The sequence below is a fragment of the Nelumbo nucifera genome, chromosome 7 (assembly GCF_055504915.1).
Source record: "Nelumbo nucifera cultivar China Antique chromosome 7, China Antique-T2T, whole genome shotgun sequence".
Classification (NCBI taxonomy): Eukaryota; Viridiplantae; Streptophyta; class Magnoliopsida; order Proteales; family Nelumbonaceae; genus Nelumbo; species Nelumbo nucifera.
In genome coordinates this window covers 33,443,537-33,468,821 of record NC_142655.1, presented here as the reverse complement: position 1 = coordinate 33,468,821, position 25,285 = coordinate 33,443,537, and the positions used below count along the sequence as shown (strand labels likewise).

The 25,285-nt window shown below is 39.3% G+C and overlaps 1 protein-coding gene across 1 annotated transcript in view; it reads left to right on the top strand.

Moving 5' to 3' along the window:
* The first annotated feature begins 307 nt into the window (after positions 1–307).
* The window catches only part of BIO2 (Radical SAM superfamily protein), a 51,483-nt gene continuing 26,505 nt past the window's right edge, over positions 308–25,285 (top strand). Inside the window, exons 1-3 of the mRNA XM_010260294.3 lie at positions 308–790; positions 8,694–8,873; positions 21,361–21,467. Of these exons, the coding sequence (XP_010258596.1) occupies positions 611–790; positions 8,694–8,873; positions 21,361–21,467 (467 nt within the window). The 5' untranslated portion in view covers positions 308–610. The remainder of the gene's footprint in view (positions 791–8,693; positions 8,874–21,360; positions 21,468–25,285) is intronic.

Here is a 25,285-nt window from a genome sequence, read left to right as displayed (position 1 = left end):
AGTAAGTGTTGTGATAACTGATAAGTGATGAGATGCTTGGATACATATTACCATGTTGTCATAAATTCATAATATATATTGAATCTGGATCCATTTTGTCATTTTCCATTAATAGCTCTTATTACAACCGTCAAACCGCCTCCGCCCCGAGGGCGTCTTGGTTGTAAGTTATAGGGGTAGATGTTTCCAAAGCACGGTTGCAGCGTGTTGTAAGGTTAGTGTGAGGCGCCCAGCCCATCCCTCCGTGCACTCGGAGCACCTCCCGTGCTTGTGATGGGGAGATATTCCCAATGAAGGATGATGGGATGGGTGGTTGGGCGTCTGTGGGCAGCCGATCCCGTCACGTCCGATTATCGAATTGGTCCAAGGGTCGTTTTTGAAGTAGGGTAGCTTAAAACCCTCGGGAGGAACTCTCCTGGACTCTCTGATGACCTGATGCCTGATGGGGATTACTCTCTAAGGAGTAGCTAAAACCCTCGCACGGTCACCAACCTCTCTGAAATCTGAGTATTTTTTCTTTTTGGTAAGATAAGAAAGTATTTATTCAGACCTTTCCATAAAGACAATCAGTTTCTCATCGTGTTTAACAACTAAGAAAAAAAGTAGAACAATGCTATTGATTCGATGTCTGCGCCCTCGTATCCAGCCTTTGGCATCACATTCTTCGTTTTGTTCGGCGGCAGCTGTTCAAGCAGAGAGAACGATTCGAGAAGGCCCTAGAAACGACTGGACCAGAGAAGAAATTAAGTCTGTTTACGATTCTCCAGTTCTTGATCTCCTCTTCCATGGCGTGAGTTTTAAAGCTCCTCTTCTCTAAATCAAATAGCTTTTAACATTGCCCTTTGTTTTACTTTCTCGTATCGAAAACCTATAGGGCTTTTTTGGTAGATTTCAATGTTTGCGTTTAACATATTGTTTTTCCCTACTAAGTGATTAACGAACACGCACTGTTCAATAATTTCTGTTATTTCTAGGGTGTTTATCTGTTTTTTTTGTTCCCTTTTTAATTAAATTCTGTAAATGTGTGGTTTGTAGAATGAAACTAAAATGCAATAGGCCCCTGTACAATGAGAAGCTGGACAGTGGAATAGAAAGGGAAATCAAACTCAAAAAAAGAACAAGTGTCTGTTTTTGAAAAGTGAGTGATTTGTCAGCCACGAAAACACCATCCCCGTAATCCTGTTGAGCACCTCTTCTCTTGATTTCTGCCTCCCTTCAAAAATTCTGTTATTTCTTTCACACCATTTGCCCAGAAGACTGCAGGGGGGAGGATGCTCCGTGCTATCTTTCCAGCCTTACTGAGTCTTCCTAAGTCCTAAGAACCAAGCCTCTATGATGAAACCCTTCACATCAGCTGGGAAGCACATTTTTAAAACCGAATCTTACCCAATCTTACCCAAACCTAGTAAGCAAAGTCACAGTGTAGTAAGAGATGGCTAGCAGTCTCCACCCTTCCATTACATAATGTGCAGGCCAGATCCGCCACCTCTAAGTCTCTTCTAACTAAATTTTCCTTGATTGGAATCTTGTCCAACACTGCAGACCAAGCAAAGAAAGCTAGCTTTGATGGTACAGACCTGATCCAGATCCTGTTACTTGGAAAGGGAGTGGTATCCTCCCTTGATAAGCAGTTATAAAAGGATTTCACTGAGAAGGAGCCCGACTTCTCATACAGCCATTTCCTTTTGTCCTCCCCTGTTCCAGAGATCTTGGAATCATATAAAATCTGCAGCAAGTTGACCAAAGACTCTACCTCCCAGTCATTATTCCTCCTGAAAAGAGGGTTCCAAGCACAATGTCCATTTTTTCTCCCCATATAATCAGCCACTGATGCATCCTCATTTACAGCAATCTCGAACAGATGAGAGACTAGGGTCATTAGTAGGACGTCCCCACACCAGTAGTCCTTCCAAAAAAGCACCCTATGGCCACAACCATAGGGGGCTCTAACTTTTTCTGTCTCCCACTCCCTGCTACTAGATCCATACTTTCATACAACTAATCTTCTCCACAAACTGTCAGTGTGTTCATTGAATCTCCATAGCCATTTCAATAGCAAGGCTGTGCTGACATCTTTCACTGATCTTATCTAGGGGTGTAAATGGTATTCGAAAATTCGAGTTCGAATTCGAGATTCGACATAATCGAATCGAATTCGGATTATTCAAATACCATTGGCGGTCGAATTCGAATGAAGCATTTTTACCGATTAATTAATTGAATCGAATTCGAATAGGAGTCGATCCGATTCGATAATACCTATTATACATATATATCAATATATATTAATATATTATTTTGTTGGAGTACCGAGTACGTACAATGAGCTTTTGAAAAATTTCTTTTATAATATTATTTTTATAATAAAGAATTGAATGAAGACAGAATATGCTATGATGATTATTTTTATAACAAATAAAATAATATTTTAATATTTTTTTATCAAAAGCCCGCATCTCATTAATTATTCTGTACTTTTCATTTCAATCACTTTCAATTTACTATTCATCTTTCTTCTTCCTCGCCTAATTGGTTCTTATTCTGCAACATTTTTTCTTTGCAGCTTCTTCTCTTTTGGTCCATTGCAACTTGAATATTAGATCCACAGGTTTCTTATTCATCCCCTGGTGAAGAGGTTGGTGTTAAAAATACATTTCGAATTCGAATCAAATTTGAATTCGATGTATTGCTTTAAGAAATCACCGGATATCGAATTGAATTCGAATATGAATATATTTAATCAGTTTCGAATTCGAATCAAGCCTGATTCGATTCGAATTCACTCTGTTTACACCCCTAATCTTATCCCTAGACCCCCTTTGGCCCTGGAGGTGCAGATTTTCTTTCAGTTTACCAAATGACATTTAGATTCATCCTTCCACTCCCTCCATAGGAAGTCTCTCATCTTTTTTTTTCTAGGACTGCAGCCCATCTAGCTGGAATAGGGAATAAAGACAGGTAGTATACAGGGAGGGAGGATAAAACACTCTTAATTAAGGTGACTTTACCCCCTTTTGACAAATATTTGGTTTTCCAAGAGGTTAACTTTCTAACTTTCTCAATTATGGGCTCCCAAATCAGTGTTTTAAAAGCTCAAGGTGCAAGGCAAGGCGTGCAATTTAAAAAAAAACTACAAGTTCAAAAAAATTAAAAAAAAGCAAAAAATTGAAAAAATGCAAAAAATTCAAAAAAATAAAAAATTATAAAACATAATATTAATAAAAATATAAACTTAAGTGTTAAAATAAATGTTTTAAAAAACCTATTATCTAAAATTAAAATACATAAATATAATATGTAAAGCATATTCAAATGAGAATTTAAAAATGAAATCAAACATATAAAACCCACACTCTTTTTTTTTTCCTCAATTGCATCAAGTAGCTGATGTGACATATTACATTCCTAATTCTACGAGCCGCCTTTCTGCCACGCCCCTCGAGGCAAGCCCAAACAAGTCCATGTTAGGGTCTTAAATTCTTAGTTTTCACACAAAAAATAATAATTTTATAGTTTTAATTTCTTTTAAGAAGATATTTTATTAGGATGAATGAATGGGCAACATTACCAAATAGGGGATTCTCGAAGCTTCGGTGAAATCGTGTGGCACGGGGGTCCGTGGGCAGAGTCCCCGGCCCAGTGGCCAGACTAAAAAAAAAGGATAAAACAACAAATTTTCAAAAGGCGCACCAGGCGTGCACCTAGGACCTGGGCTAGGCACCTACTCTAAAATGCGCCTCGCCTGTGCGTCTAGGCGTGCCTTTTAAATCACTATCCCAAATGGTTATGGATTTACAATTTTCACCCAAAGGCATACCTGGGTATTTTGATGGGAGTTTACCCTCTACATCACCAATCATCTGCCCAAGATTCCAGGTTTGCCACTTCCCCAACAGCCATTATCTCACTCTTTTGAATATTAATGTGTAAGCCAGTAACTACCGCAAACCATCTTAGGATTGCCTTACATTCCAGATTTGTTTCCATGAGGCATCACAAAAATAAAAAAAAGTGTTGTCTGCAAATTGCAGAAGAGATATCTCTACTTCCCTATTACCTACTTGGAAGCCTTGCACCAGCCCTCTCACCCTGGTTCTCTCTACCATCCTGAAGAGAGCTTCTATTACACAGATGAATTAAAAAGGGGGAGAGGGGGTCCCCTTGCCATAAACCCCTAGTGCTCCTAAATAGCCCAAACGAAGAACCACTTACAAGAACTGAAAATGAGGAAGAAGAAAGACATACTTTTATCCAATTTCTCCATATCACACCGAAATTCATCCTCTTCAAAATGTAGTCTAGAAAGTTCCAGTGTACATGGTCATAGGCCTTCTCCATATCCACTTTACATAACAGTCCTGCGTGGCCACTTCTCTTCCTCAAATCTATTACTTTATTTGCAATGAGGACTCCATCCACAATTAGTCTTCCTCCACAAATGCACCTTTGTTTCCAGCAATCAAGATTGAGATCACTTTTGCCATTCTATTAGCCAACATTTTAGCTAATATCTTGTAAACACTGCTTATAAGGCTGATTGGTCTAAAGTCATTCAACTCCACTGCTTCTTTCTTTGGAATTAGAGTGATGAATGTATGGTTTAGACTTTAGGCTTCTTTCGAGAGCACCCCTTTCATGATATTCGTTTAACACATCAACTACATCTTGTTTCACAAATCCCCAACATTTCTTATAACACAGAAGTGTGAAACCATCAGGTCCCGGGGCCTTATCTCCCTGTATACCTTTTACCACCTTCCACACTTCTTCCTCTGAAAAGGGCTTCTCCAAATCTCTAGTTTTCTCAGCTGAAAGGGACTTGAACTGTAAGCCATCCAAAACTGGTCTGTACCTCAAGTTTTCCTTGTACAGGTTCTCATTGAATTTTGCAATGTGGGTCTTGATTTGTCTTTCCTCTAATTCTACCCCCTGAACCTCTACCTTTTTTATTGTATTCTCCCTTCTCGCGTTTGCCATTTTTGTGGAAAAATCTTGTGTTATTAACTTATTATCTCCATCTTTCAACCGCAAACACCTGGACCTCTGCCTCTATTTAATTTCCTCTTGGTAAGCTATTTTGTCAAATTCCCTTTTAGCCAATTCTCTTGTACTGCGCTCCTCCCTTCCAATGCTACCATTTTCCTCTGCCCTGTCAATTTCTATAATCACTTCCAAGCATTTTTTCTTCTTTTTCTATCCTCCTTTAGCATCCCTCTGTTCGATTCTTTAATTTTTAGCTTTAGGCCCTTCAGTTTTTTGCTGAGAATATGACTTGCAGTACCTTCAAAGGACATCCCTGCCCACCATTCAGCTAACAAATCCATAAAACTGACTCTTCGAACCAGTAGTGCTTGAATCTGAAGGGAGCCCGGCCTCCTCTTATAGATCCACAGTCTAACATAACCGGGGAATGGTCAGACAAAGGCCTTGGAAGAGCTTCCAGTGACAGATTTGGAAAATTCTCCTCCCATTCTGTGGGCACCATAAATCTGTCAAGTTTAACCAGTGTTGCTTCTTCCTGGTTATTTGTCCAAGTGAATTTTCCACCTAACAGCGACAAATCTACTAGGCCTTTTGTTTTTTTTGCATCCTTCTTCTCGTAGGAGAATCTGGTTGCATTGAAATCTCCCCCCAATTACCCACGGATTGTTCCACTTTGTTCTGACGTCATCTAATTCCCCCCCAAAAGAGGTTCTCAAACCTTCTTCATTTGGGCCATATAACACTGACAAAACCCACTTCCAATCGCTCTACCGAGACTGAACTAACAGAGAAACAGAGAACTGACCTAACAACTTGTCTCTTACTGTCACAGCTTCAGTATTCCACACCACTAGGATCCCCCCAGAGATTCCCTGAGCAGGAAGGGCAACCCAATCACAACTGCTATCCCCCCAAACACTCCTGACCACCGAACTGATCTAATCTCTCCATCTTTGTTTCCTGCAAGCAAAGGATTCCGGGATTCCACTTCTTTAGAAAAGCATTGGCGACCACCCTCCTTCCTGAGTTTAAGCCCCTTATATTCCACGACACTAATATGAGAGATTCCATCTGTACACCGATCACGAAGTAACAAAACTAAAATATGTACAGTCAGCCACGCCAGTTTGAAAAGTTCCTTTTCAGTCCTTCGCCCTTTTCTCCCTTTCTTCTCAAACACTTTTCTCTCTATTTGTTATCAGATATTCCCTGGTTACTCCTTCTGGACCCTTCATTGAAACCCCCAAAAGATCACCTTTTTGCAGCAACTTTGACAGAATCCAACTTGAAACTTCTAGCTGCCCTTCCCTTGTTCCTTCTGCAAACGCTGGAGTTTTCACCAGTTGAGTACAGCCATTCCATTCTGCATTCTCCTCTGCCAGAACCACTGCTAAGGTGCTAACGGATGCAAGTTCTTTTCCTCGTCAGGCTCGTTGTTGACATCGCTAAAGCTAATCAGCTTACCTCCCTGAAGTGCATCTTCCTTCCGCAACACCTAGCTCTTCCACCCCTGGCGCTAGCATTTTTCTGCCTTTGCTTGAACCTCCATGGCCTCCCCCTGCTAATCTCTGACTTCTGCTTCTCTTTTGAGCAACAACCTCAACACTGGCCACCGTGTCTCCTAATGAGAGGTTATGAGCTTCTTTATGCAAAAACTCGGTCTGCCTTGACCCCAGTACAATCTGTAGTTTAAGCTGATTGTTTTTGATGTCTTGGGCTTTCTTAAAAGTCCCCATAATATGGGCTCCCTGTGGGCTACGATCTGGATTCAATGTAAGAGCAGTCCTCAACCCTCCTACATCTAAGGGCACGGGCGACACCACTTCATCACCTTCAGGATGAGCTTGATTAGAATCATCCTCAGAGTGAATACTCATGAAGGATCTAGAGTCTTCTCCTTTGACGACACCTGTATCTGCTTCTTCCTCTCCAATGGATAGGATCACACCAACTCACCTCCAATCTTTCACAGCATTTTTCTACAATCTTTTCGCACAGATTTTCCAAGTTTGAAATGGGTCATCGAGTGTGTGACCACTCTCTGACGCTTTCCAGTCTGCTCCTTTCAATAGACGGCCAGATAATTTCTGTTCCTGCACACGTGCCCTCTTTTTACCGTGGTGCCTTCAACTCTTGCCACACGTCCCTGAGTCTCCTTAGCTTCCTCTCCCTTGAACCCCCTAACGCTGTCATCTTCTTTGGCACCGACCTCCCTTTCCCTTGCGATTGACCCTTCTATTAACTTGCCTTTCAACTTCAAATTTACTTTGGCCTCAATGTCTGTGCTGAGAGAGCCATATGGACCAGATGCTTCTCTGCTAGCACCGCTTGAACTGCGTCTTCTGGCTTCCTACAGCAATTGGGAAGAAGTTCCAGCCGCATAGTTACCACTATCATCTTGTTCCCTTCCAGTATATTTGCTCTTGCTGGCAGGTTACCCTTCCATCGCACCTTGATCCTTATCCACTCTTCCATCTCCTTAGCCTCCTGCGAGTTATCCATTCCCACATAACCTCCGCATATTTATCTTTTCTTTTTCTTCTCTCTTTTCTAAAGACTCATTCTTTCCTCTTGTTCTTCTCTATTTCATATCTGAATCTTTTCTTCATATGGTTCAGTTCCTTAGGTCTCCCTCTTTTCTCACCACATTCACCGTAATAGGACTTTCTCCTTCCCATCCTGCATCATAACTCTGTATGTACTTTTGTACTTTGTTCTTTGAAGAAAAATGAGATTTTCACTTTTTTTTTTTGAGTTTGAATGTGGTTTATGATTCCTGAATCCTAGAGTAATAATCCTAGGCCACTCCTTGAGTGTACCGGGTTTTCTTTCTTTATTTTCTCTTTCTAGATTCCTCAATTTTGCATCTATACAACCTCAAGGAATATAAAATAACACTTGTATAAGTTGATTAATCTTAAGCTATCCAACTCTTGAACCATATTCCTTGAGGTTGTATAGCTGCATCATAGACCTGGGAATTCATTTACAAGTGCAAGGTTTCTTTAATTCTTTCATTTAAACCTTATTTTCCCCAAAATTTATATACTTCTTTTGCAGCTTTGGCTTCAAAACAGTTGAACTTATAGAAGTCTCAAACACTTTTCCTTAAATAGAAATTCATTTACAAGTATTTTCAAGGTTTCTTTAATCCTTGCATTAGTCCTTAGTTCTCCCAAAATTTCTATGCTTCTGCACCTTTGGCCCCAAAACAGTTCAGCCTTGTTAAGATTGCTAGATGATCTACATTTGGGCTTTCTTTAGTTAATCTAGAGTCTGTTCTGTTGTGTGTGTTACTTTACCCTATTTCTACACCCATAAAGGTTCACAATTGTAATAGTATGAGATTGATTTAATGAATGGAATAAGAGTTTGAGGTTTGAATGTTGCAAGTTGTGTTCTCTCCCCCTCCTTCCCCTTCCCCTAAAGGTGTGATCTTTATTTCTCTCTTCTCTATTGTCTTCTATATTTCGGATCTGAAAGAAATGTAAGCATGAAAGTTTCCATGTTAGCTGTGATCTTTATCTATCTATCTATCTATTTATAAGTATTGATTTGTATATATGACATTTCATAGTTTAATATGCTTGCATTTCTAAATTAGGATCTGGCTGATTCTTGAACCCTTTGTTCCAGTTTGCTTCTTCTCTATTTCAACCTCCTGAGCAACATTGAATTTCACTTTGATATAAATTTTATTGTTTCTGTAGGCTCAAGTCCATAGACATGTTCACAACTTTAGGGAAGTACAGCAGTGTACTCTTCTCTCTATTAAGACTGGTGGGTGCAGTGAAGATTGCTCGTATTGTCCACAATCTTCCAGGTATGACACCGGATTGAAAGCCCAGAAGCTGATGAACATGGATTCTGTTCTACAGGCAGCAAGGAAGGTTTGTTCATTTTGCATTTGACACTTCGCTGGTTTCATGGAAGTTATAATTGGTAGTTTGATGTTTTGATTGATCATATAATCTCAATCACTTGTACTCCTTTTATAAATTTCCAAATTAATGATTATGACACCATATTTTTCTTGAGGTGAATCCCTTATGGATTGTGTTTCACTGGAAGCCATGAATACATTGTAGACCTGCCTTTCTATGCACTGCTTTTTAGGATTGTCTATTCTTGAAGATACAAGCATCCCTCTGTCAATATTGTCTATGTTATTGCTAGAGGAAGTACATGCAAAGTGACCTTTCCTCACTTTCTTAAACCTCTGAGTTGCAAGCTGTAAAGCTCCAAGTTTGATCTTGGGCAACACTAGTTGAGATGATATTATAAAGCTTAAGAAATGGATCAACAAAGTATAGATGGAAAGGGCAGTGCAGGAAAATGCGGGAATCCTAGGTAGAAAGGGCTAAGGAGTTGAATATAAACAGGTTGATTATTGAAGGAGATTCACAAGTGGTAATTGGCTGGATAGAGAAGACAAATGATGGGTTATGGACTTATGGACATACATTAATGAACGAAGGCAATTAAAGTGGTTAACTCAAGGAATGGATGTGCGTATCCAGTGGGTTAAAAGATGTGCCAATTCATTTACAGATGCTTTGGCTAAACAGGGTATGGGAAGAAATCATTTATTTTGGGCTACACTGTAATTTTCCTTTTGGGGGTGAGGTAAGAGGGTTGACCTCCTCCTACCCTTGTATTTAAAACCTTTTTCTTAATTGATGAAAGTTTTCTGTTACCGGTAAAAAAAATGCTGGAATCCTAGGTTGTCCTATTATTGGTTGGCCTATGAACTGCTTGGGTCTTTCTTTAGGGGTTAATCCAAGGGAGTGTGGCTTTTGTAATCCTATCATGGAGAGGCTGGGTAAGAAGTTGTCAACCTGGAAAAGGAACTACATTTCCTTGGGAGGTAGAATAACCCCAATAAAATTCAAAGTAGTCAACCTACCAATCTACTACCTGTCAATCTTTAGGATCTCACAAAAGATAGCAAAGGAAATAGAGTGTATAATAAGGGATTCTTTTATGGGAACTATAGTTTTTTCAAGGCATCAAGGCGAGGCTAGGCGACCAGGGGGGCACCCTGGCGATGGATTTTTTATGTAAAAAACATAGATCCTAAGGGCTAGGGTAGTTCCCTAGGTACCATAACCATATTTCCTTAATAACTATTCATATTTTTCATAATAAAAGTATAAAGTTCATGTTAAAGTATAGAAAATCAACATATTCATGAGAAGAAAAAGAAGGAAAAGAAAATTAAAAAAATATAGGGTCTGAACCCTTATTTTTGTTATAGGAAAAGAAGAAGAAGAAGAAAATGTGTTGATTAGACAAAATTTTATGTTCTTCCTTACTTATTGGTCCAGGTTTTGAAGTCTTTGAGGGTTCAATAATCAATACAGCATTTAGCAATATTCGTGTTAATTAAACCCTAACAAATAAGAAAATAATAAAAAGAAATTAGTATATAAAAACAAAATGAATATTTTAGTTTAATAATGTCTATTTTATAATTATAATCTCAAAAAATAAAGAATGAAAAAGTATTTTATAATAGAAAGTACAGAACTGCTTGGCGATTAGGTGAGGCAAGCCTCCAAGGGTGCCTTGTTGCCTAGCGCCACCTTGACAACTATGATGGTAACCTGGAGAAGGATACAAAGAACCACTTAGTAAGAAGGGAGGTAGTATGTAGGAGCAAAGATCAAGGTAAGCTAGGAATCAGAGAATTGGGTAGAAAGAATGTTTCACTCTTTGGGAAATGGTTATGGAGGATGATCTGGAAAGGTAAACAGAAATCTGTTGAGACATGGTTTCCCCCAATATATGGCTAGAAGAAGCTGAACTTTGATGGGAGTTGTGTGGGTAATCCGGGCCCCTCAGGCATGGGGACCATTAGAGATGTAGATGGAAACATCATTTCTCTATATTCCGGTCCTGTGGACAGGGTGATGTGGCATTTGGCAAGGTGAGTTTCTGGCTGCAGTATATGGGGTTGAAAGGGCAAAAGAGCTGGGTATTAACAGACTGATCATTGAGGGAGACTCGAAAACTGTGATAAAGTGGCTGGCTGGCTGCAGAAGGGTGAGGGGGTGACATGGCAGTTGAGAAATGAATTCAGAAGACTTAAATGGCTCTCAAAGGACATGTCAATGAGATGGGTGAATAGAACTGCCAACAGCTTGGCAGATAGCTTAGCTAAGCAGGGGGTACAAAGAACACATCTGTTTTGGTCTCAATTGTTATTTGGTTTTGCTTAGCTTTCTAAAGCTGGGTTTTTTTCACAACTTATTGTTGTAACCAATTTTTCTTCTAATCAATGAAATCTTTTCTGTGTTGCTTATAAAAAAAATGTTGTGGAGAAAAGTGGCAATTAGCATTCATGGGATGTTCAGATATGGTTGGGCTACCTTGGCCTCTCCATGGAGGGGCCATTTATGGTATTCTTCCAGTTTTTTTAAATCTCACCAGGTAAGATGCTTGTTCTAGTAATAAAGTTATATTTTTCGGAGGACATATGGCTGGGAAATTCTCCCCTTAGGTTTTGTTTCCCCCTTTGTGTTCTATGGGTGGGCAAGTCCCTCCCTAAGAAGCTTCTACTGTAATAAGTTGAATGAAAATCATAGAAACTTTTTTAGATCCCTTAAAAGTGGATAGGTACATTTGGATACTTGCCTTTGGGTTATTTTTCTTGTGCATATTTCTTTAAGGCCCTTCCCCCCTTCCCCCCAATTGTGTTTCCTTGTTAAAGAAGTATGGGGTAAGCCTATTACTCATAAAATTCGGGACACTTTGTTGGGAGGTGTACCATGAAAGGCTCAATACTTTAGACATGCTGCAAAAGAAAAGATCAAATTGGTGTCTATCCCCAAATTGGTGCAGTCTTTGTAAGGCTGATGGTGTGTCTTGTTATCATTTATTAATATCTTGTCCTTTTGTTGCTTTTATTTGGGAAAAGTTTCTTTCTTTTTGGTTGTAGGTGGACAGAGCCCTCAATTATGGCAAAGCTGTTATACGTAGGGACCATTGTATGGAGATGTACAAGGGCTGCAACTGTATGGGCAATATCGGAAGAAAGAAATGCAAAATCTTTAAGGAGAGAAGTCAGGAGTCAATCTTTGAATATATAATGGCCAGGGTAGTGCATTGCGTTAAGTCCATGCAACTTTTCTCATGATAATGTGTGGAGAAAGTGGTGGGAGGTGGCTACATCTTCATCAAAGAAATCAAAAGTCTATATTCAATGGATACCACCTGAGGAGGGTTTCATCAAGTTAAACTTTGGTGGAGTAGTGTAGGGAATTCAGGTCCATTAGGTGTGGGAGGAGTCTTTAGAAATGTGTAAGGACACATCATTAGTCTGTTTTCAGGACCAATTGACTTTGGGGATTCCACAAGGGCCGAGCTCGAAGGCGACTCTGTAGTTGTAACTGAATGGTTAAAAAATAGTGAGAAAGTATTATGTGGTTACAAGAATGAAAGCAAACAAATTGGATGGTTGACAAGGAGCATGATTATAAAAAGACAATGGATGCAGAGTTATGCAAATGGGCTTGCTAATGCTTTAGCCGAGCAAGAGGTTAATAGGAATCAATTGTATTGGGCTTGCTTGTAATTGTTGTAATATTGTTTGAGGTAGGGCAGTAATTGCTAGTGCCATGGTTCACAATATCAGTGGTATTTAGGTGATGTTATGGAATTTTTTGGGATTTTTTTTCAAATATCACTGATATTTTCCCGATGTATACATATATACATCTATATTAAAGGTTTAATGTTTGAGAATATTATTACAACTTTTTCATATTTATTTAAAATCATCATAATTTTTTAAAAACATTCTCATGAAGGAACCAATGGAGAATGGTTATTGGCTAATTGGCTTATTATTTTGATATGGTTGACTTACTAAGTCACTATAATTTCAAAGAAAAAGAAAAGTGCATATAATTACAAAAAGGTATACTTACGAGACCTTCTAGGTTAAAACAAATGTGATTGGAAGGAAGAGAATGGTTTGAATAGGCATCATGGAATGGAGATTTTTGAATGTTGGATCAAAATCCTTTGAAATTAAACGAAGCTTTAATAAAAAAGATGATTTCGTACTAACGGAAAGGGCAAGAGAGCTTGGACACAGATAGTTTTGTCTCATGAGGACATTCTATGGACTAGATCCTACATTCAGGAAGCTCTGGAAATTGAATGAAGACATTTAGCAGACCGTAAGAGAGCGTTCAAGGGAAGAATCCTATGTTTACAACTTAAATAAAACACCTGGGGCAGATTCATCTGTCTGAGCAGATGGGAAAAATCAGATAAGGTAAGACACATTTGTATTCCAGAAGAACCAACCTCCGGTGGCTGGAACTCCTTCATCCAATTTTTGGACTGGGCTGTTCCGCCTAGAGTGAAACCCCACCATACTAATCTCACGCAAGAAGCCTTTCCATCGCTCCAAGTCAAAAGCAAAATCATAAAATTTGAAGGGTCTGCGTTTCTTTCGATTGCACATCAGGGAAAGCCATTTGGAAACTGGAGTTTGGCTTTCGTCTGCAAGAAAACACCTGCATTAAGTTGGGATGAAGTTGAAGCCGGACTGTCTGCAAATTTGCATTCTGAATCCATGTTGAAACTACACACTTTTGAACAAAACAAAGCAGTTGGCTTTGCCCCTTCGGAAGACTTGATTATCTCTTGGGCCAAGCTCAAAGCAATCTTCGTTTTTGGTGACTGGGTTCAAATTGAACGCTGGTGGCCAAAGATTAATGCAGTCCCTGATCAGTCGAGGTTCTACGGTTGGCTCGAGTTAAGAGGGCTTCCATTCCACCTCTGGACGAAGGAAATCTTTTCTCCGATAGGAGACACCTATGGAGGTCTTGAAGACATAGATCCCCGATCTTTGAATTTCTCTGAGTTAAGTTTTGCCAGAATTAGGGTGAAAAACCGTGGTATTCATGCTATCCCTTGTTCATTCCCAGTTCTGGATAGAAACGTCTAGTTCTACATTTGTGTGGAGGTGGAGAAGACCTACGAGTCACCTTTCGGTCTCTCCGAGTCAACTCACTCAAAGGTCTCTCCTCCACGTGGCACTTCCACCTTTGTCGCTCAGAGATCTGGTCGTAGTAGAGGCATGCACAGAGAAGTCGGAAAGTCGGTGGTGGCTCCTTGTGAATTTGCGCAGGAGCTCTCCTCCAAATCTAAAGGTGTAGTGGAGCTCAAAAGATGTGAAGAAGTTGGACAGGCGCAATCCCTTATTAAAAAGTCTCAAATCTCAAAAGCCCCTCCTAATTCCAGGATTGCCAATATTGTCCCAACTCCCAGCCGGATTGAAAACTTGGGCCGCTCTTCTCAAACCCAAGGCCCACATAAGTCTTCCGACCCATCTAGCACCACACTTTCATTCAGGCGGCTCCCGAAACTTCTCCTAGTTCAGGCCGGCATCTGGGTAAAGTTTTCATGGCTCCAACTCCGTCCATGAGCTCTGGCATGCCATCTTCCAGTGAAGAAGAAGACACAGAGGATGACCTTAGCTCGTATGCTACTGAAGTAGATCCAGACCCTCGTGAGTTCGCTCTTAAAAGAGTTAAAACCTGTTTGCAGACAAAGGGGGTTGGGGATGTGTGGAGATTCTCGAACAGACCCAGTTAATCGATCCAAGCTACAAAATGTCTTCAGAATTAGACCCCCCTGTTCGCAGACAAGGGAGAGATTCGTCACCCTCCTTTCCTGACGAAAACCATAAATCGCACTTAGGGAGTTCCCTCTCCCCCCATTCGGTTCTGTCTTCTCTTCAGCCTCCTTTTTCTTGCTCTGCTTCTACATCTCACTGTCTTTTTTCCCCTTCCACTCTTTCAGGTTCAAATGAGTTGCCATCCCACCCAATGCAGATCGTTCCAATTCAGACAGTTGTTCCACCAAGCAGTGGCAGGAAGGAGTCAGAGAATTTGGGAATGAACAATATAGCCGGAACTTTGGGAATTGTGAGAAAAGACAAAGAAGATGAAAAGGAGAGAATCCTTAATAAAGAGGTGACTAAATCTAGGCCCAGGAGAAGAACAGGAAAAAGGGTCCTAAAAAAGAACTAAAAAGGCTTCAGTGGGGTATAAGGGATCGCATCTCAAAAGAAAATAGGATGAACAAGGGGAAATCTGTCAAAGTGACTCAATGAAGATACTAAGTTGGAATGTTAGGGGTTTGGGAGGTCAGCTCAAAAGAAGCTTAGTGAAAGAAACATTGAAGAGAGAAAATCCAGATATAATTGTCCTTCAGGAATAAAAAAAAGAAGTCATTGATAGAAAACTTATGAAAGCCATATGGGGAATAAGGGGTAGAAAATGGACTGCTGTTCCAGCTGTGGGGTCCGCTGGAGGTATCATTCTAGCATGGAAGGAAGATGAAATTTCAGGCTTGGAGATCGACAGAGGTGAATTCTCAATCTTGGTTCTGTTCACTAATATTAAAGATGACTTCAGCTGGATCCTCACTGGTGTGTATGGTCCTAACTCTCCCTCTGATAGAGTGAGGTTTTGGGCTGAGTTGGAGTCCCTGCATGAGGAGGAGGACATACCATGGTGTTTAGTGGGTGATTTCAATGTCACCAGATTCAGTTCAGAACATTCTAATGGTAGAAACCCAACCAGAAGCATGAGAAATTTCTCTAATTTTATTGACAGACACAATCTATGTGATCTCCCTCTTACCAATGGACTTTTTACCTGGTCAAACATGCAAGAAAATGCCATAAGCTGCAGACTTGACAGATTTTTATTATCTCAGGATTGGTTGGAGAGATTTCCAAATCTGTGTCAAGAACTTTGTCCAAGATGTACCTCAGATCACTGGCCCGTATTGCTGAACACCGAAAGAATAATTAAAAGAAAGACCCCATTCAGATTGGAAAAATTCTGGCTACAACACAGACTTCAGTAAAAAGGTTGCAACATGGTGGGAAGACTGCAAAGTAGAGGGTTGGGCTGGATTCAGACTTCTTCAGAAACTAAAAGCTTTGAAGAAAAATCTTAAAGCTTGGGGAAGAGAAGAATTTAAAGCTGTTGAAGAAGAGAAAAAAAAGAATACTTTCGGAATTAGAGGACTTGGACAATAGAGAGCAAAATGGGACCCTCAATGCCTTAAACAGAAATGAAAGAGCAGAATTAAGAAAGGAATGGGGGCAACTAGTTAGAAGGGAAGAGATCTATTGGAGACAAAGATCAAGAGAGATGGTTGAAAGAAGGGGACAATAATTCCAGATTTTTTCACACCTATGCCTCGGGAAGAAGTAAGAAGAATTTTATTTCTAAGCTCAATCTTAATCAGAGAGAAGTGGAGAATCCTGAGGAAATTTCTGAAGCTTTCCTTTCTTTCTTTAAAAACCTTTACTCCAAGGATAGTGAAAACCAATTCACAATATTTAATTGGGATGGCACTACCCTTTCAGCCGAAAAGAGGGATTGGTTGTAAAGAAGTTTTGAAGAAGAAGAAGTCAAGAAGACTATTTTCAGCATGGACAGTGATAGGGCTCCAGGGCCGGATGGCTTCCCTATCCTCTTTTTCCAAAAATGTTGGGAAATTGTAAAGTCAGATCTCATGGAGTTTTTCAGGGACTTCCATTCATTTGCCATTGTTAACAAGGGCCTTAACTCTACCTTTCTTTGCCTCATCCCTAAGAAAGGGGGAGTTTTGGAAGTTAAAGACTTTAGACCCATAAGTTTGGTTGGGAGCATATACAAAATTTTGGCGAAGGTTTTGGCCAACATAGACTTAAAGAAGTCCTTGAAGATCTAATTTCCCCAAATCAGTTTGCTTTTGTTAAAGGAAGACAAATTGTGGACAACATTCTTATTGCAAATGAGTGTGTAGAAGACAGAGAATCCTCTGGGATCTCGGGGGTCCTTGTGAAACTTGATCTTGAGAAGGCGTACGACAAAGTGGATTGGGACTGCATTCTTGATTGCTTAAGGCTAAGAGGTTTTGGGAGAAACTGGATCAGGTGGATTAAAGGTTGTATTGGCTCTCCAGGGTTTTTAGTATTGATAAATGGTGAAGCGAAAGGTTATTTCAAGGCAAGCAGGGGTCTAAGACAAGGTTGCCTTCTTTCCCCTTTATTTTTCACTTTGGTGATGGATATATTTAATTATCTCTTTGATAAGTCAATTCTCTTCAACTTGGTGAAAGGTTTTGAAGTGGGTAGGGATAAACTTCACATCTCTCACTTACAGTTCGCTGACGACATAATCCTATTCTTAGATGCCTCTATAACTAACATCACAAACACTAAAATGGTAATTGAATGTTTCGAGATTCTCACTGGTATGAGAGTTAATTTTTGCAAAAGCAGTATTGTGGCTATTTGTGGCTATTAACTCAGTGGAAGTGGATCTTCTAGAAAATTTCAAATCTTTATTGGGGTGCAAAGTGGAGAATCTCCCCATTACCTACCTTGGGATGCCTCTTGGAGGGAATCCAAAATCCCTAAACTTTTGGAGTTTTGTGTTGGAGAAATGCGAGAAGAAACTATCGACTTGGAAGAAGTGTTATCTCTCCAAAGGGGGTAGGTTTACTCTCTTAAAGGCCTCCTTATCAAATTTGCCGGTATACTTCCTCTCTGTCTTCCAGATTCCGACCAAAGTCAGAAATCAGATTGAGAAGCTTCAAAGGAATTTTCTTTGGGAAGGTGGTGGAGATAAGAGAAACCATTTAGTCAGCTGGAAACAATTATGTAGACCAAAAGAGGAAGGCGGTTTGGGTATTGGACAGCTTAAAGAGAAAAATTCCTCTCTTCTGGGTGAATGGCTCTGGAGATTTTCGAAAGAACCTAATGCTCTTTGGACTGCTGTCATCTCAAGTAAATGTGGACGAAATACAAACGGGTGGGATTGCAATCTCCATTTGAACAGGATAAAGGCCATCAATCCTTGGAAAGGTATATGTTCCATTCATACTTCTTTCTTTCCTTTTATAAGGTATAAAGTGGGAAATGGTTCTAAAATTAATTTCTGGAAAGATCTTTGGTGGGGGGAATCTACCCTGGATGCCTCTTTCCCTAGGCTGTTTAACCTCACCCTTGTCCAAGAAGCCTCTATTTCTGATTGCCTCCCAAACCAGTCCGCCGAGAATTCTTTAAACCTCCACCTCAGAAGACCCCTAAGGGACTCGGAGATTTCTGATTTAATAGCTTTAATCCAAACCCTCAAAGATGCCTATATATCCCCCTCTCATTCTGACAGCCGAATATGGACCCTTCACCCAAATGGCGAATTCTCTTCTAAGTCTATGTTCAGGGCTTTGATTGCTGAAGATCAGCATCCCTCCTTTCCTTGCAAGAAAATTTGGTGCAGCCACATCCCCTCAAGAATTTGCTTCTTTGTATGGGAAGCCTGTCTCCAGAAAGTTAATACTTGTGATCTCCTTCAGAAAAAGCTTTTGGGAAGATGCTCCATTTCTCCTCATGTTTGTATTTTATATCTCAGTGAGGGTGAATTTGCAGATGACATCCTTCTTCATTGCAGCTTCACTCAAAGGATATGGTCCCATTTCTTGAATATGGCAGGGTACAGCTGGGCTTTTCCAAAACACATTGTGGACAACTTGAATCAATGGCAAGGAATAGGGCTTAGCAAAAGGGGTAAAGTCTTTTGGCAATCAGTGCCTCATGCAGTAATGTGGGGCGTTTGGGATGAAAGAAGCACCCGTATCTTTGACAATAAAAGCAGAACCTTGGAGGAGTTAATCTCAGATATTACCTATCTTTGCATCCTTTGGTCGGTGAATTCAGATCTATTTAAAGGACTTTCAGTCAATGATATTATTAGAAATATTCACCCCTTTCTGTTTCTGCCTCACCCTCAGCAAACTCCCTTGTGGCATCCCGTTTCCATCAGTGAAGGTGTGATAACCCTTAATTTTGATGGTTGTGCCTTAGGCAATCCGGGCTTTGCAGGTATTGGTGGTACAGTAAGGGACAAAAGGGGCAATATCTGCTGGACTTTTAGTGGCCCAATCGGTTGGGCCGACTCCAAAAAGGCTGAAGTGATGGCTGCTCTCACCGGAATCAGGATAATTAAGAATTTGGGTATTCAGAATTTGATTATTGCCGGTGATTCAGCAAATACAATAAAATGGTTAAGAGACAAAAAAGGGGGCCCTTGGAGACATTATCACTATCTGACTGAAGCTTGGGATTCTTTGGATGGATTGAATGTTAACTTAGTTTGGATTCCTAGGGAATACAATCATATTGCAGATGGCCTAGCTAAATTTGGTGTGTATTCGAGCATCTGTATAGCGACAAGCTTCCTCCTTCGTAACTTGCAGGGGTTCCCCCCCTTGTTTTGTATATCTCCTCTTGTTCCCCCCTCCCCCTTTTATTCTCAATAAATCTTGATTAAATTTTCTCAAAAAAAAAAAAACTCAATCTAATCAAAATACAGTAACAAAAAAAGACAAAAGTCAAAATAGCAAGTAATTTGCAAATTGTATGAAAGGAAAATAGCTAAATGACTAAAAGGGAGATAAAGATAGCTATTAAAGTCTCTTAATTTTCTCTTATTTGATTTATACAGTTCTTTGCTATGGTTTTTGAACCTTAAAGGTCCTATTATATTTCTTCTAGTGATTCCTTGAAGATAAACTAATTCCATGTTTCTAGAAAGCTTTCTTGATTTTTTAGATTCTCCAAATATCTTAGCGAAGTTAGCCAAATATATTTGCAATTTCTTGATGTCTACATGGTGAAATGTCCATCTATATTGAAATTGCTAACTATGATTTCTACTCTACCTAAGGGATGGTTGTACAATTTTACACACTTCATGATTTTTTTCATTAATAAAATACTTCAGTTACTCATCAAAAAAAAAAAAAAAGAAAAAGATATATATGGTGCCCATGTTATGTGATAGGTGTGTCTTGGTAGTTCATACCTCACATAAACTATGAAGTATGTGTTTTTTATGCTTTATTTATAGACTTCTAAATCTAGATTTACTGTTTATTTTATTTTATTTTTTTCCGTTGAGATTTGTTTGAGTTTTAATCAAGGTTCAAAATTTTGATACGATACGCCCCATATCGGGCGTATTGTATCGTATCGTATCTTTGGGGGTCCAATACACCTATTTAGACCCCACTCTATGCTTAAAATATCTTCCCAAAAACCAAAATTTGAAAAAAATCTAAAAAAAGTATTTCCGCGTGTATCCAAGTACCAATATGTCTCTGCCAATACACAGAGGTGTATTGATACTTTGAACCATGGTTTTAATAGTGTATCCACATGTGTATCTTAACTTTTCTATCATATCTATGCGTATCCAAAGCCTATCCCGATACGTCCTTTAAAATTGTCTTTTTTGATATTCTTTGTGTTTCTGATACTTTGGGCATTGATTGCATAGTTATTGAAAATATACCTATTGACACAAAAATCATGGCAAAGGAACAAATTTTAACTTTATGTGTTTAGAGAGAGTTATGAATAATGACTTACAACCTTCTATTTTATGATAAATACTCTTTAATAAATCTCATTTGAACCAATAATCATAACTCTTCATATTAATGGATCAATTCCTCTAACTAATAAACATCAGGAAAACTCCAAGAAAACAACAATTAAACCAAATTAGAAAAATTCATTACTAATGAAAAACCATTGGAGAAACAGGAATTTGGGAAAATTTGATTTCTTTGTCTGTGGTTTCTTTTCCTTCTCTCATATTCATTTGTCTATGTGTGTGTGTGTAGGGTAGCAACAAAAATTAAATCAAACTGAGACCAAGATCTGGAGAGCCACAACCAGATATTTCTATAAACTAATCAAACTAGTATAACTACTTGGAATAGTGCATTAGATTATGTAGTGTATTACTGTCCAAATAATTCTCATTCAGTTAGTTTTGGATATTATTGATGCTTCTTTCTTTTCTCTTGCTTTCTTTCTTTCCTTCCTTTTTTTTCCTGACTGCTGCATGCATTTTGGTATCATTTGCATTAATTGATTTTGGTGTCATTTGAAATTAATTGGCTATCTTTGGCAGGCAAAGGAGGCGGGTAGTACTCGTTTTTGTATGAGTGCTGCATGGAGAGATACTGTGTTTGTGGTGGGGGGGGGGGGGGTAGCAACAAAAATTAAATCAAACTGAGACCAAGATCTGGAGAGCCACAACCAGATATTTCTATAAACTAATCAAACTAGTACAACTACATGGAATAGTGCATTAGATTATGTAATGTATTACTGTCCAAGTAATTCTCATTCAGTTAGTTTTGGATATTATTGATGCTTCTTTCTTTCTCTCTTGCTTTCTTTCTTTCCTTCCTTTTTTTTCCTGACTGCTGCATGCAATTTGTTTTGGTATCATTTGCATTAATTGATTCTGGTGCCATTTGAAATTAATTGGCTATCTTTGGCAGGCAAAGGAGGCGGGTAGTACTCGTTTTTGTATGGGTGCTGCATGGAGAGATACTGTGGGCAGAAAAACCAACTTCAACCAAATACTTGAATACATAAAAGAAATAAGGTATGCAAAACATCAAATAAATTTGATTTTTGCGTTTGTTGATTGAAACTTGATTCACTAATCTTAGTGCATCCTTATGTCCTGTTGAATCAAATATCAGCCATTCCATACCAAGCAAGGAACTTGGTAGTTGCAACTTGGCACTTGCAAGTAATATTTCTTGATTGAGTGACATTTTTTTTGGTTGATTTTGCAAATATTGAAATGTAGAGATTTTGAGACTAGTTCCTTGGACATGATGGGAGAGCCTCTGGGGAAGCCCCCAGAAAACCCTATGTTGCCTTTGTTCTTGCTTCTTCTTTGAACCCTTTTCCAGCAGTCCTTGGTCCACCTATGGTGGATATCCCTCTAAAAGTGCCTTTGATCAAGTGAGGAGAACCTGTTGTGCTGTTCTTGGACAAGGAGATAGAGAAATCTGTTCTGCCTTTGTGATTTGCTTTGGTAGGTAAGTGCACTTATGGGCGCCCTTCCCTAGTGGAAATAAGAGTTTTTGATTGGACCTTTTCATTTGAAAGCTGCAATTGTAGTAGCCATCCTTTCATTTGAAATCTCTGTTCGCGGTAACCTCATTGGACTTAAGCCATGTTCTGGTTAATTTCAAGATGAAGGGAGTACCTTCGTGGATGGTTGAGGGAGGTATGTGTGATCAAGGACTTTTTGTACCATTTTCTTAAATGGACTCCTGGAATGGAGTTGGGTTGGGAGCCCTCAATTGTTTCCAACTGGATCTCTTTGCCGCACTTTCTAATTAATTTGTATAACGATGTTTTGTGCGACAATCACTCAAGTGGCTGGATGTGTGTTAAAGGTGGATAATGCTATAGCGAAGTTGGTCAGAATGACTGCCGCTCATATTTGTGTTTAGGTTGATCTATTGAAGAACCATGATTGGGTTTGGATTGGTTTAGTGAAAGAGGATTTTTGGTAGAAAATAGAATATGAGAATTTACCGAAGCATCGTACCTTTTGCTTCAAGCATGGCCATTGTGAGAAATTGAGTATGAATCCAAGCAAAAGAAGGAAAGAAGGAACTAAAGGAGGACCCATCCAAGCCAAAGGAAAAAAAGATTGGAAAAAAGCTGATGATAAAACAGATTTTTAGTAAGTTGTTGGTGGAAGGAGATTCTCAGTTGACTTTTAAATGGTTGCAGAAGGAAGTGTCCAGCTTGTGGAAGTTCTCTAATGAAAGAAAGAGAATTACTCAGTTAACTCAGAATATGTCTGTAAGGGTTCAATGGGCCAAGAGGTGCACTAACTCCATGGCTGATACCTTGGCCAAACAGGGGGTGGGAAGAACAAATCTTTTTTGGGCTATATTGTAATATGTTTTTTCAGTTTGTTAGAGAGGGTTAAGTCTTTTTACCCCTCTCTCCTGGTTGTAATTTCTATATCTCTTTTTATAAAATTTCTGTTATTGATAAAAAAAATAAAACAGATTTTTATCTACAAGTAATCAGGTAGTTTTGGAGTTAGATGCCAATGATGTGTCTGATGAAATGGTGTGAAGGATTCTGTAGTGGCACATAGCAATGGGGATGGGGCTCCAGACAGTGGAGAGAAGGAACCTGATTTGATTGCAGACGGTATTGAGATTGTTCAGGATCCCAACTATGGTGTTGAAGAATGGTTTTTTTCGGATCACAGAGTGGAAGACCAGGCGCAATTTGATGGGGAACAGGGGACTCAAAGCAGTGGTCTGGTTGAAGGACCTTGTAATTTTTTTTTTTCGTCAAGGAAACCTGGGGTGGTGTTTTCTATGGCAGAACTAAAGCATGATAAATGCTTTCTGGATGAAAGGCTGAGAAGGTGCTGTGGTGATCAAGTTCTTCGATTTGATGATGAACCACTGAACTGGTTATGAAATAAAGACATTGAGGCTTCTTGTGCAGCAACAAAGGGTGAAGAAGAAGCCAATGTTAATGAGGAAGGAGGACAGTGGATGCAGGTCACTATAAAGAAGAAAAGACTAAGGCAAGGTATTTCAATGTTGTAATGGGACCGTATGAGAAAATTGATGGCTGCAGCCCGGATTGGAATTGCCATGTTTGAGTTTGTGGACTGTGTTAATATGACTGCTTTGCTGGAAGTGGATGTTGGTTTACATTGGTAATCATTTTACGTAACAATAGGGATGACTTATATAGGCTAGGCTTGATTGTATTTTGGTAAATTCTTGCTGGGTGAATAATTTTCGAGTTAATGGGGTGGTCATTCTTAGATGAGTTGCTTTGAACTTTGTGGCTTTGGTAGTAGATGGAGACTGTGGATGAGAGGATATTTAAATTTGGTACACTATTCAGTCTTGGTCAATGTGGTGGCTGAAGATTTCTTTGAAGCCAAAAGAGGTTTGAAGCAGGGGGATCCACTATTTATGCTAATAGTGGATGCTTTTAGTCATCTAATAACTAGGTTGATAACAAAGCTCTAATTAGAGGTTGGAGGATTGGGAGGAATGGGGTTGTTGTTAGTCACCTGCAATTTGCTGATGACCTTATGCTTTTAGTGAGGATTTAGGGGAGGATGGGGCTAGGAATATGAAGATTTTAATAAGACCTTTTGAGAAAACCTCTAATTTGAGAGTAAATTTTGACAAGATCTGTTTGGCAAGAGTTAATATGGGAAGGCTTGCTTTTGGGGTAATTCCTAGAGAGCTATGCTTCCTTTCTAGGTCACCAAAATGTTGACTGGCCCAGTGATTTAAAAGGCGTGCCTATGCGCACAGGCGAGGTGCAATTTAGGGTAGGCGCCTCGCCCAAGTTATAGGCACATCCCTTTCAAAAGGCTCACGCCTGGTGCACCTTGTGCTTCACCCCAAGCTTTCGCCCCCAGACCCCCGTGCCACGCCCCTTGAGGCAAGCCCAAACAAGTCCATGTTAGGTCTTAAATTTTTAATTCTTACACAAAATTAATGATTTTATTATTTTATTTTCCTTTTAAGAAGATATTTTATTAAGATGAATGAATGAACAACATTAGCAAATAGGGGGTTCTCGGAGGGAGTGGCACAAAGGCGACTCGTAGAATTAGGAATGTAATATGTTTTACATCACATTAGCTACTTAAAGTAATGCAATTGAAGAAAAAAAGAGATTGTGGGCTTTACATGCTTGAAAATGTTTTATAGGTTTGATTTTATTTTTAAATTTTCATTTGAATATGTTTTATGTATTTTAATTTTAGATAATAGGTTTTTAAAACCACTAATTTTAAAAAGTAAGTTTATATTTCTTATTAATATTATGCTTGATATTTTTGATTTATTTTGCATTTTTGGCATTTTTTTGAATTTTCTGACATTTTTTATTTTTTAGCATTTTTTTTTTTGTATTTTTGTGCCTTGCTTCAAAAAGGCGCGTGCCTCGCCTTGCGCCTCTCGCCTCTGGCGCAAATTGGCCCTTGCACATTTTTTGCGCCTTGCACTTTTAAAACACTGGACTGGCCAATGAAGTACGTAGGCTTGCCTTAGGGGGCAAATCATAAATGTAGAGCCTTTTGGGATCCTATTGTAGAAAAGTTCAGCAAAAGACTAGCTAAGTGAAAGGCAGATTATGTCTCTTTGGGAGGAAGAAGTACCTTGATTAAATCTACCCTTGCAAATCTTTTGATCTACTATCCCTCAATTTTCAAAATACTGGTGTTGATGGCAAAGGACTTGGAGAGGATCATGAGAGACTTTTTATGGGTGCCTGGGGATTCAAAGAAAGATCACTTAGTTAATTGGGCTTTGGTGAGAAAATGTAAGATATAGGGGGTTCTAGGCTGTGACAATTTAATTATAAAGAACAGGGCACTTTTAGATGTAAGATCGTTGATTTATA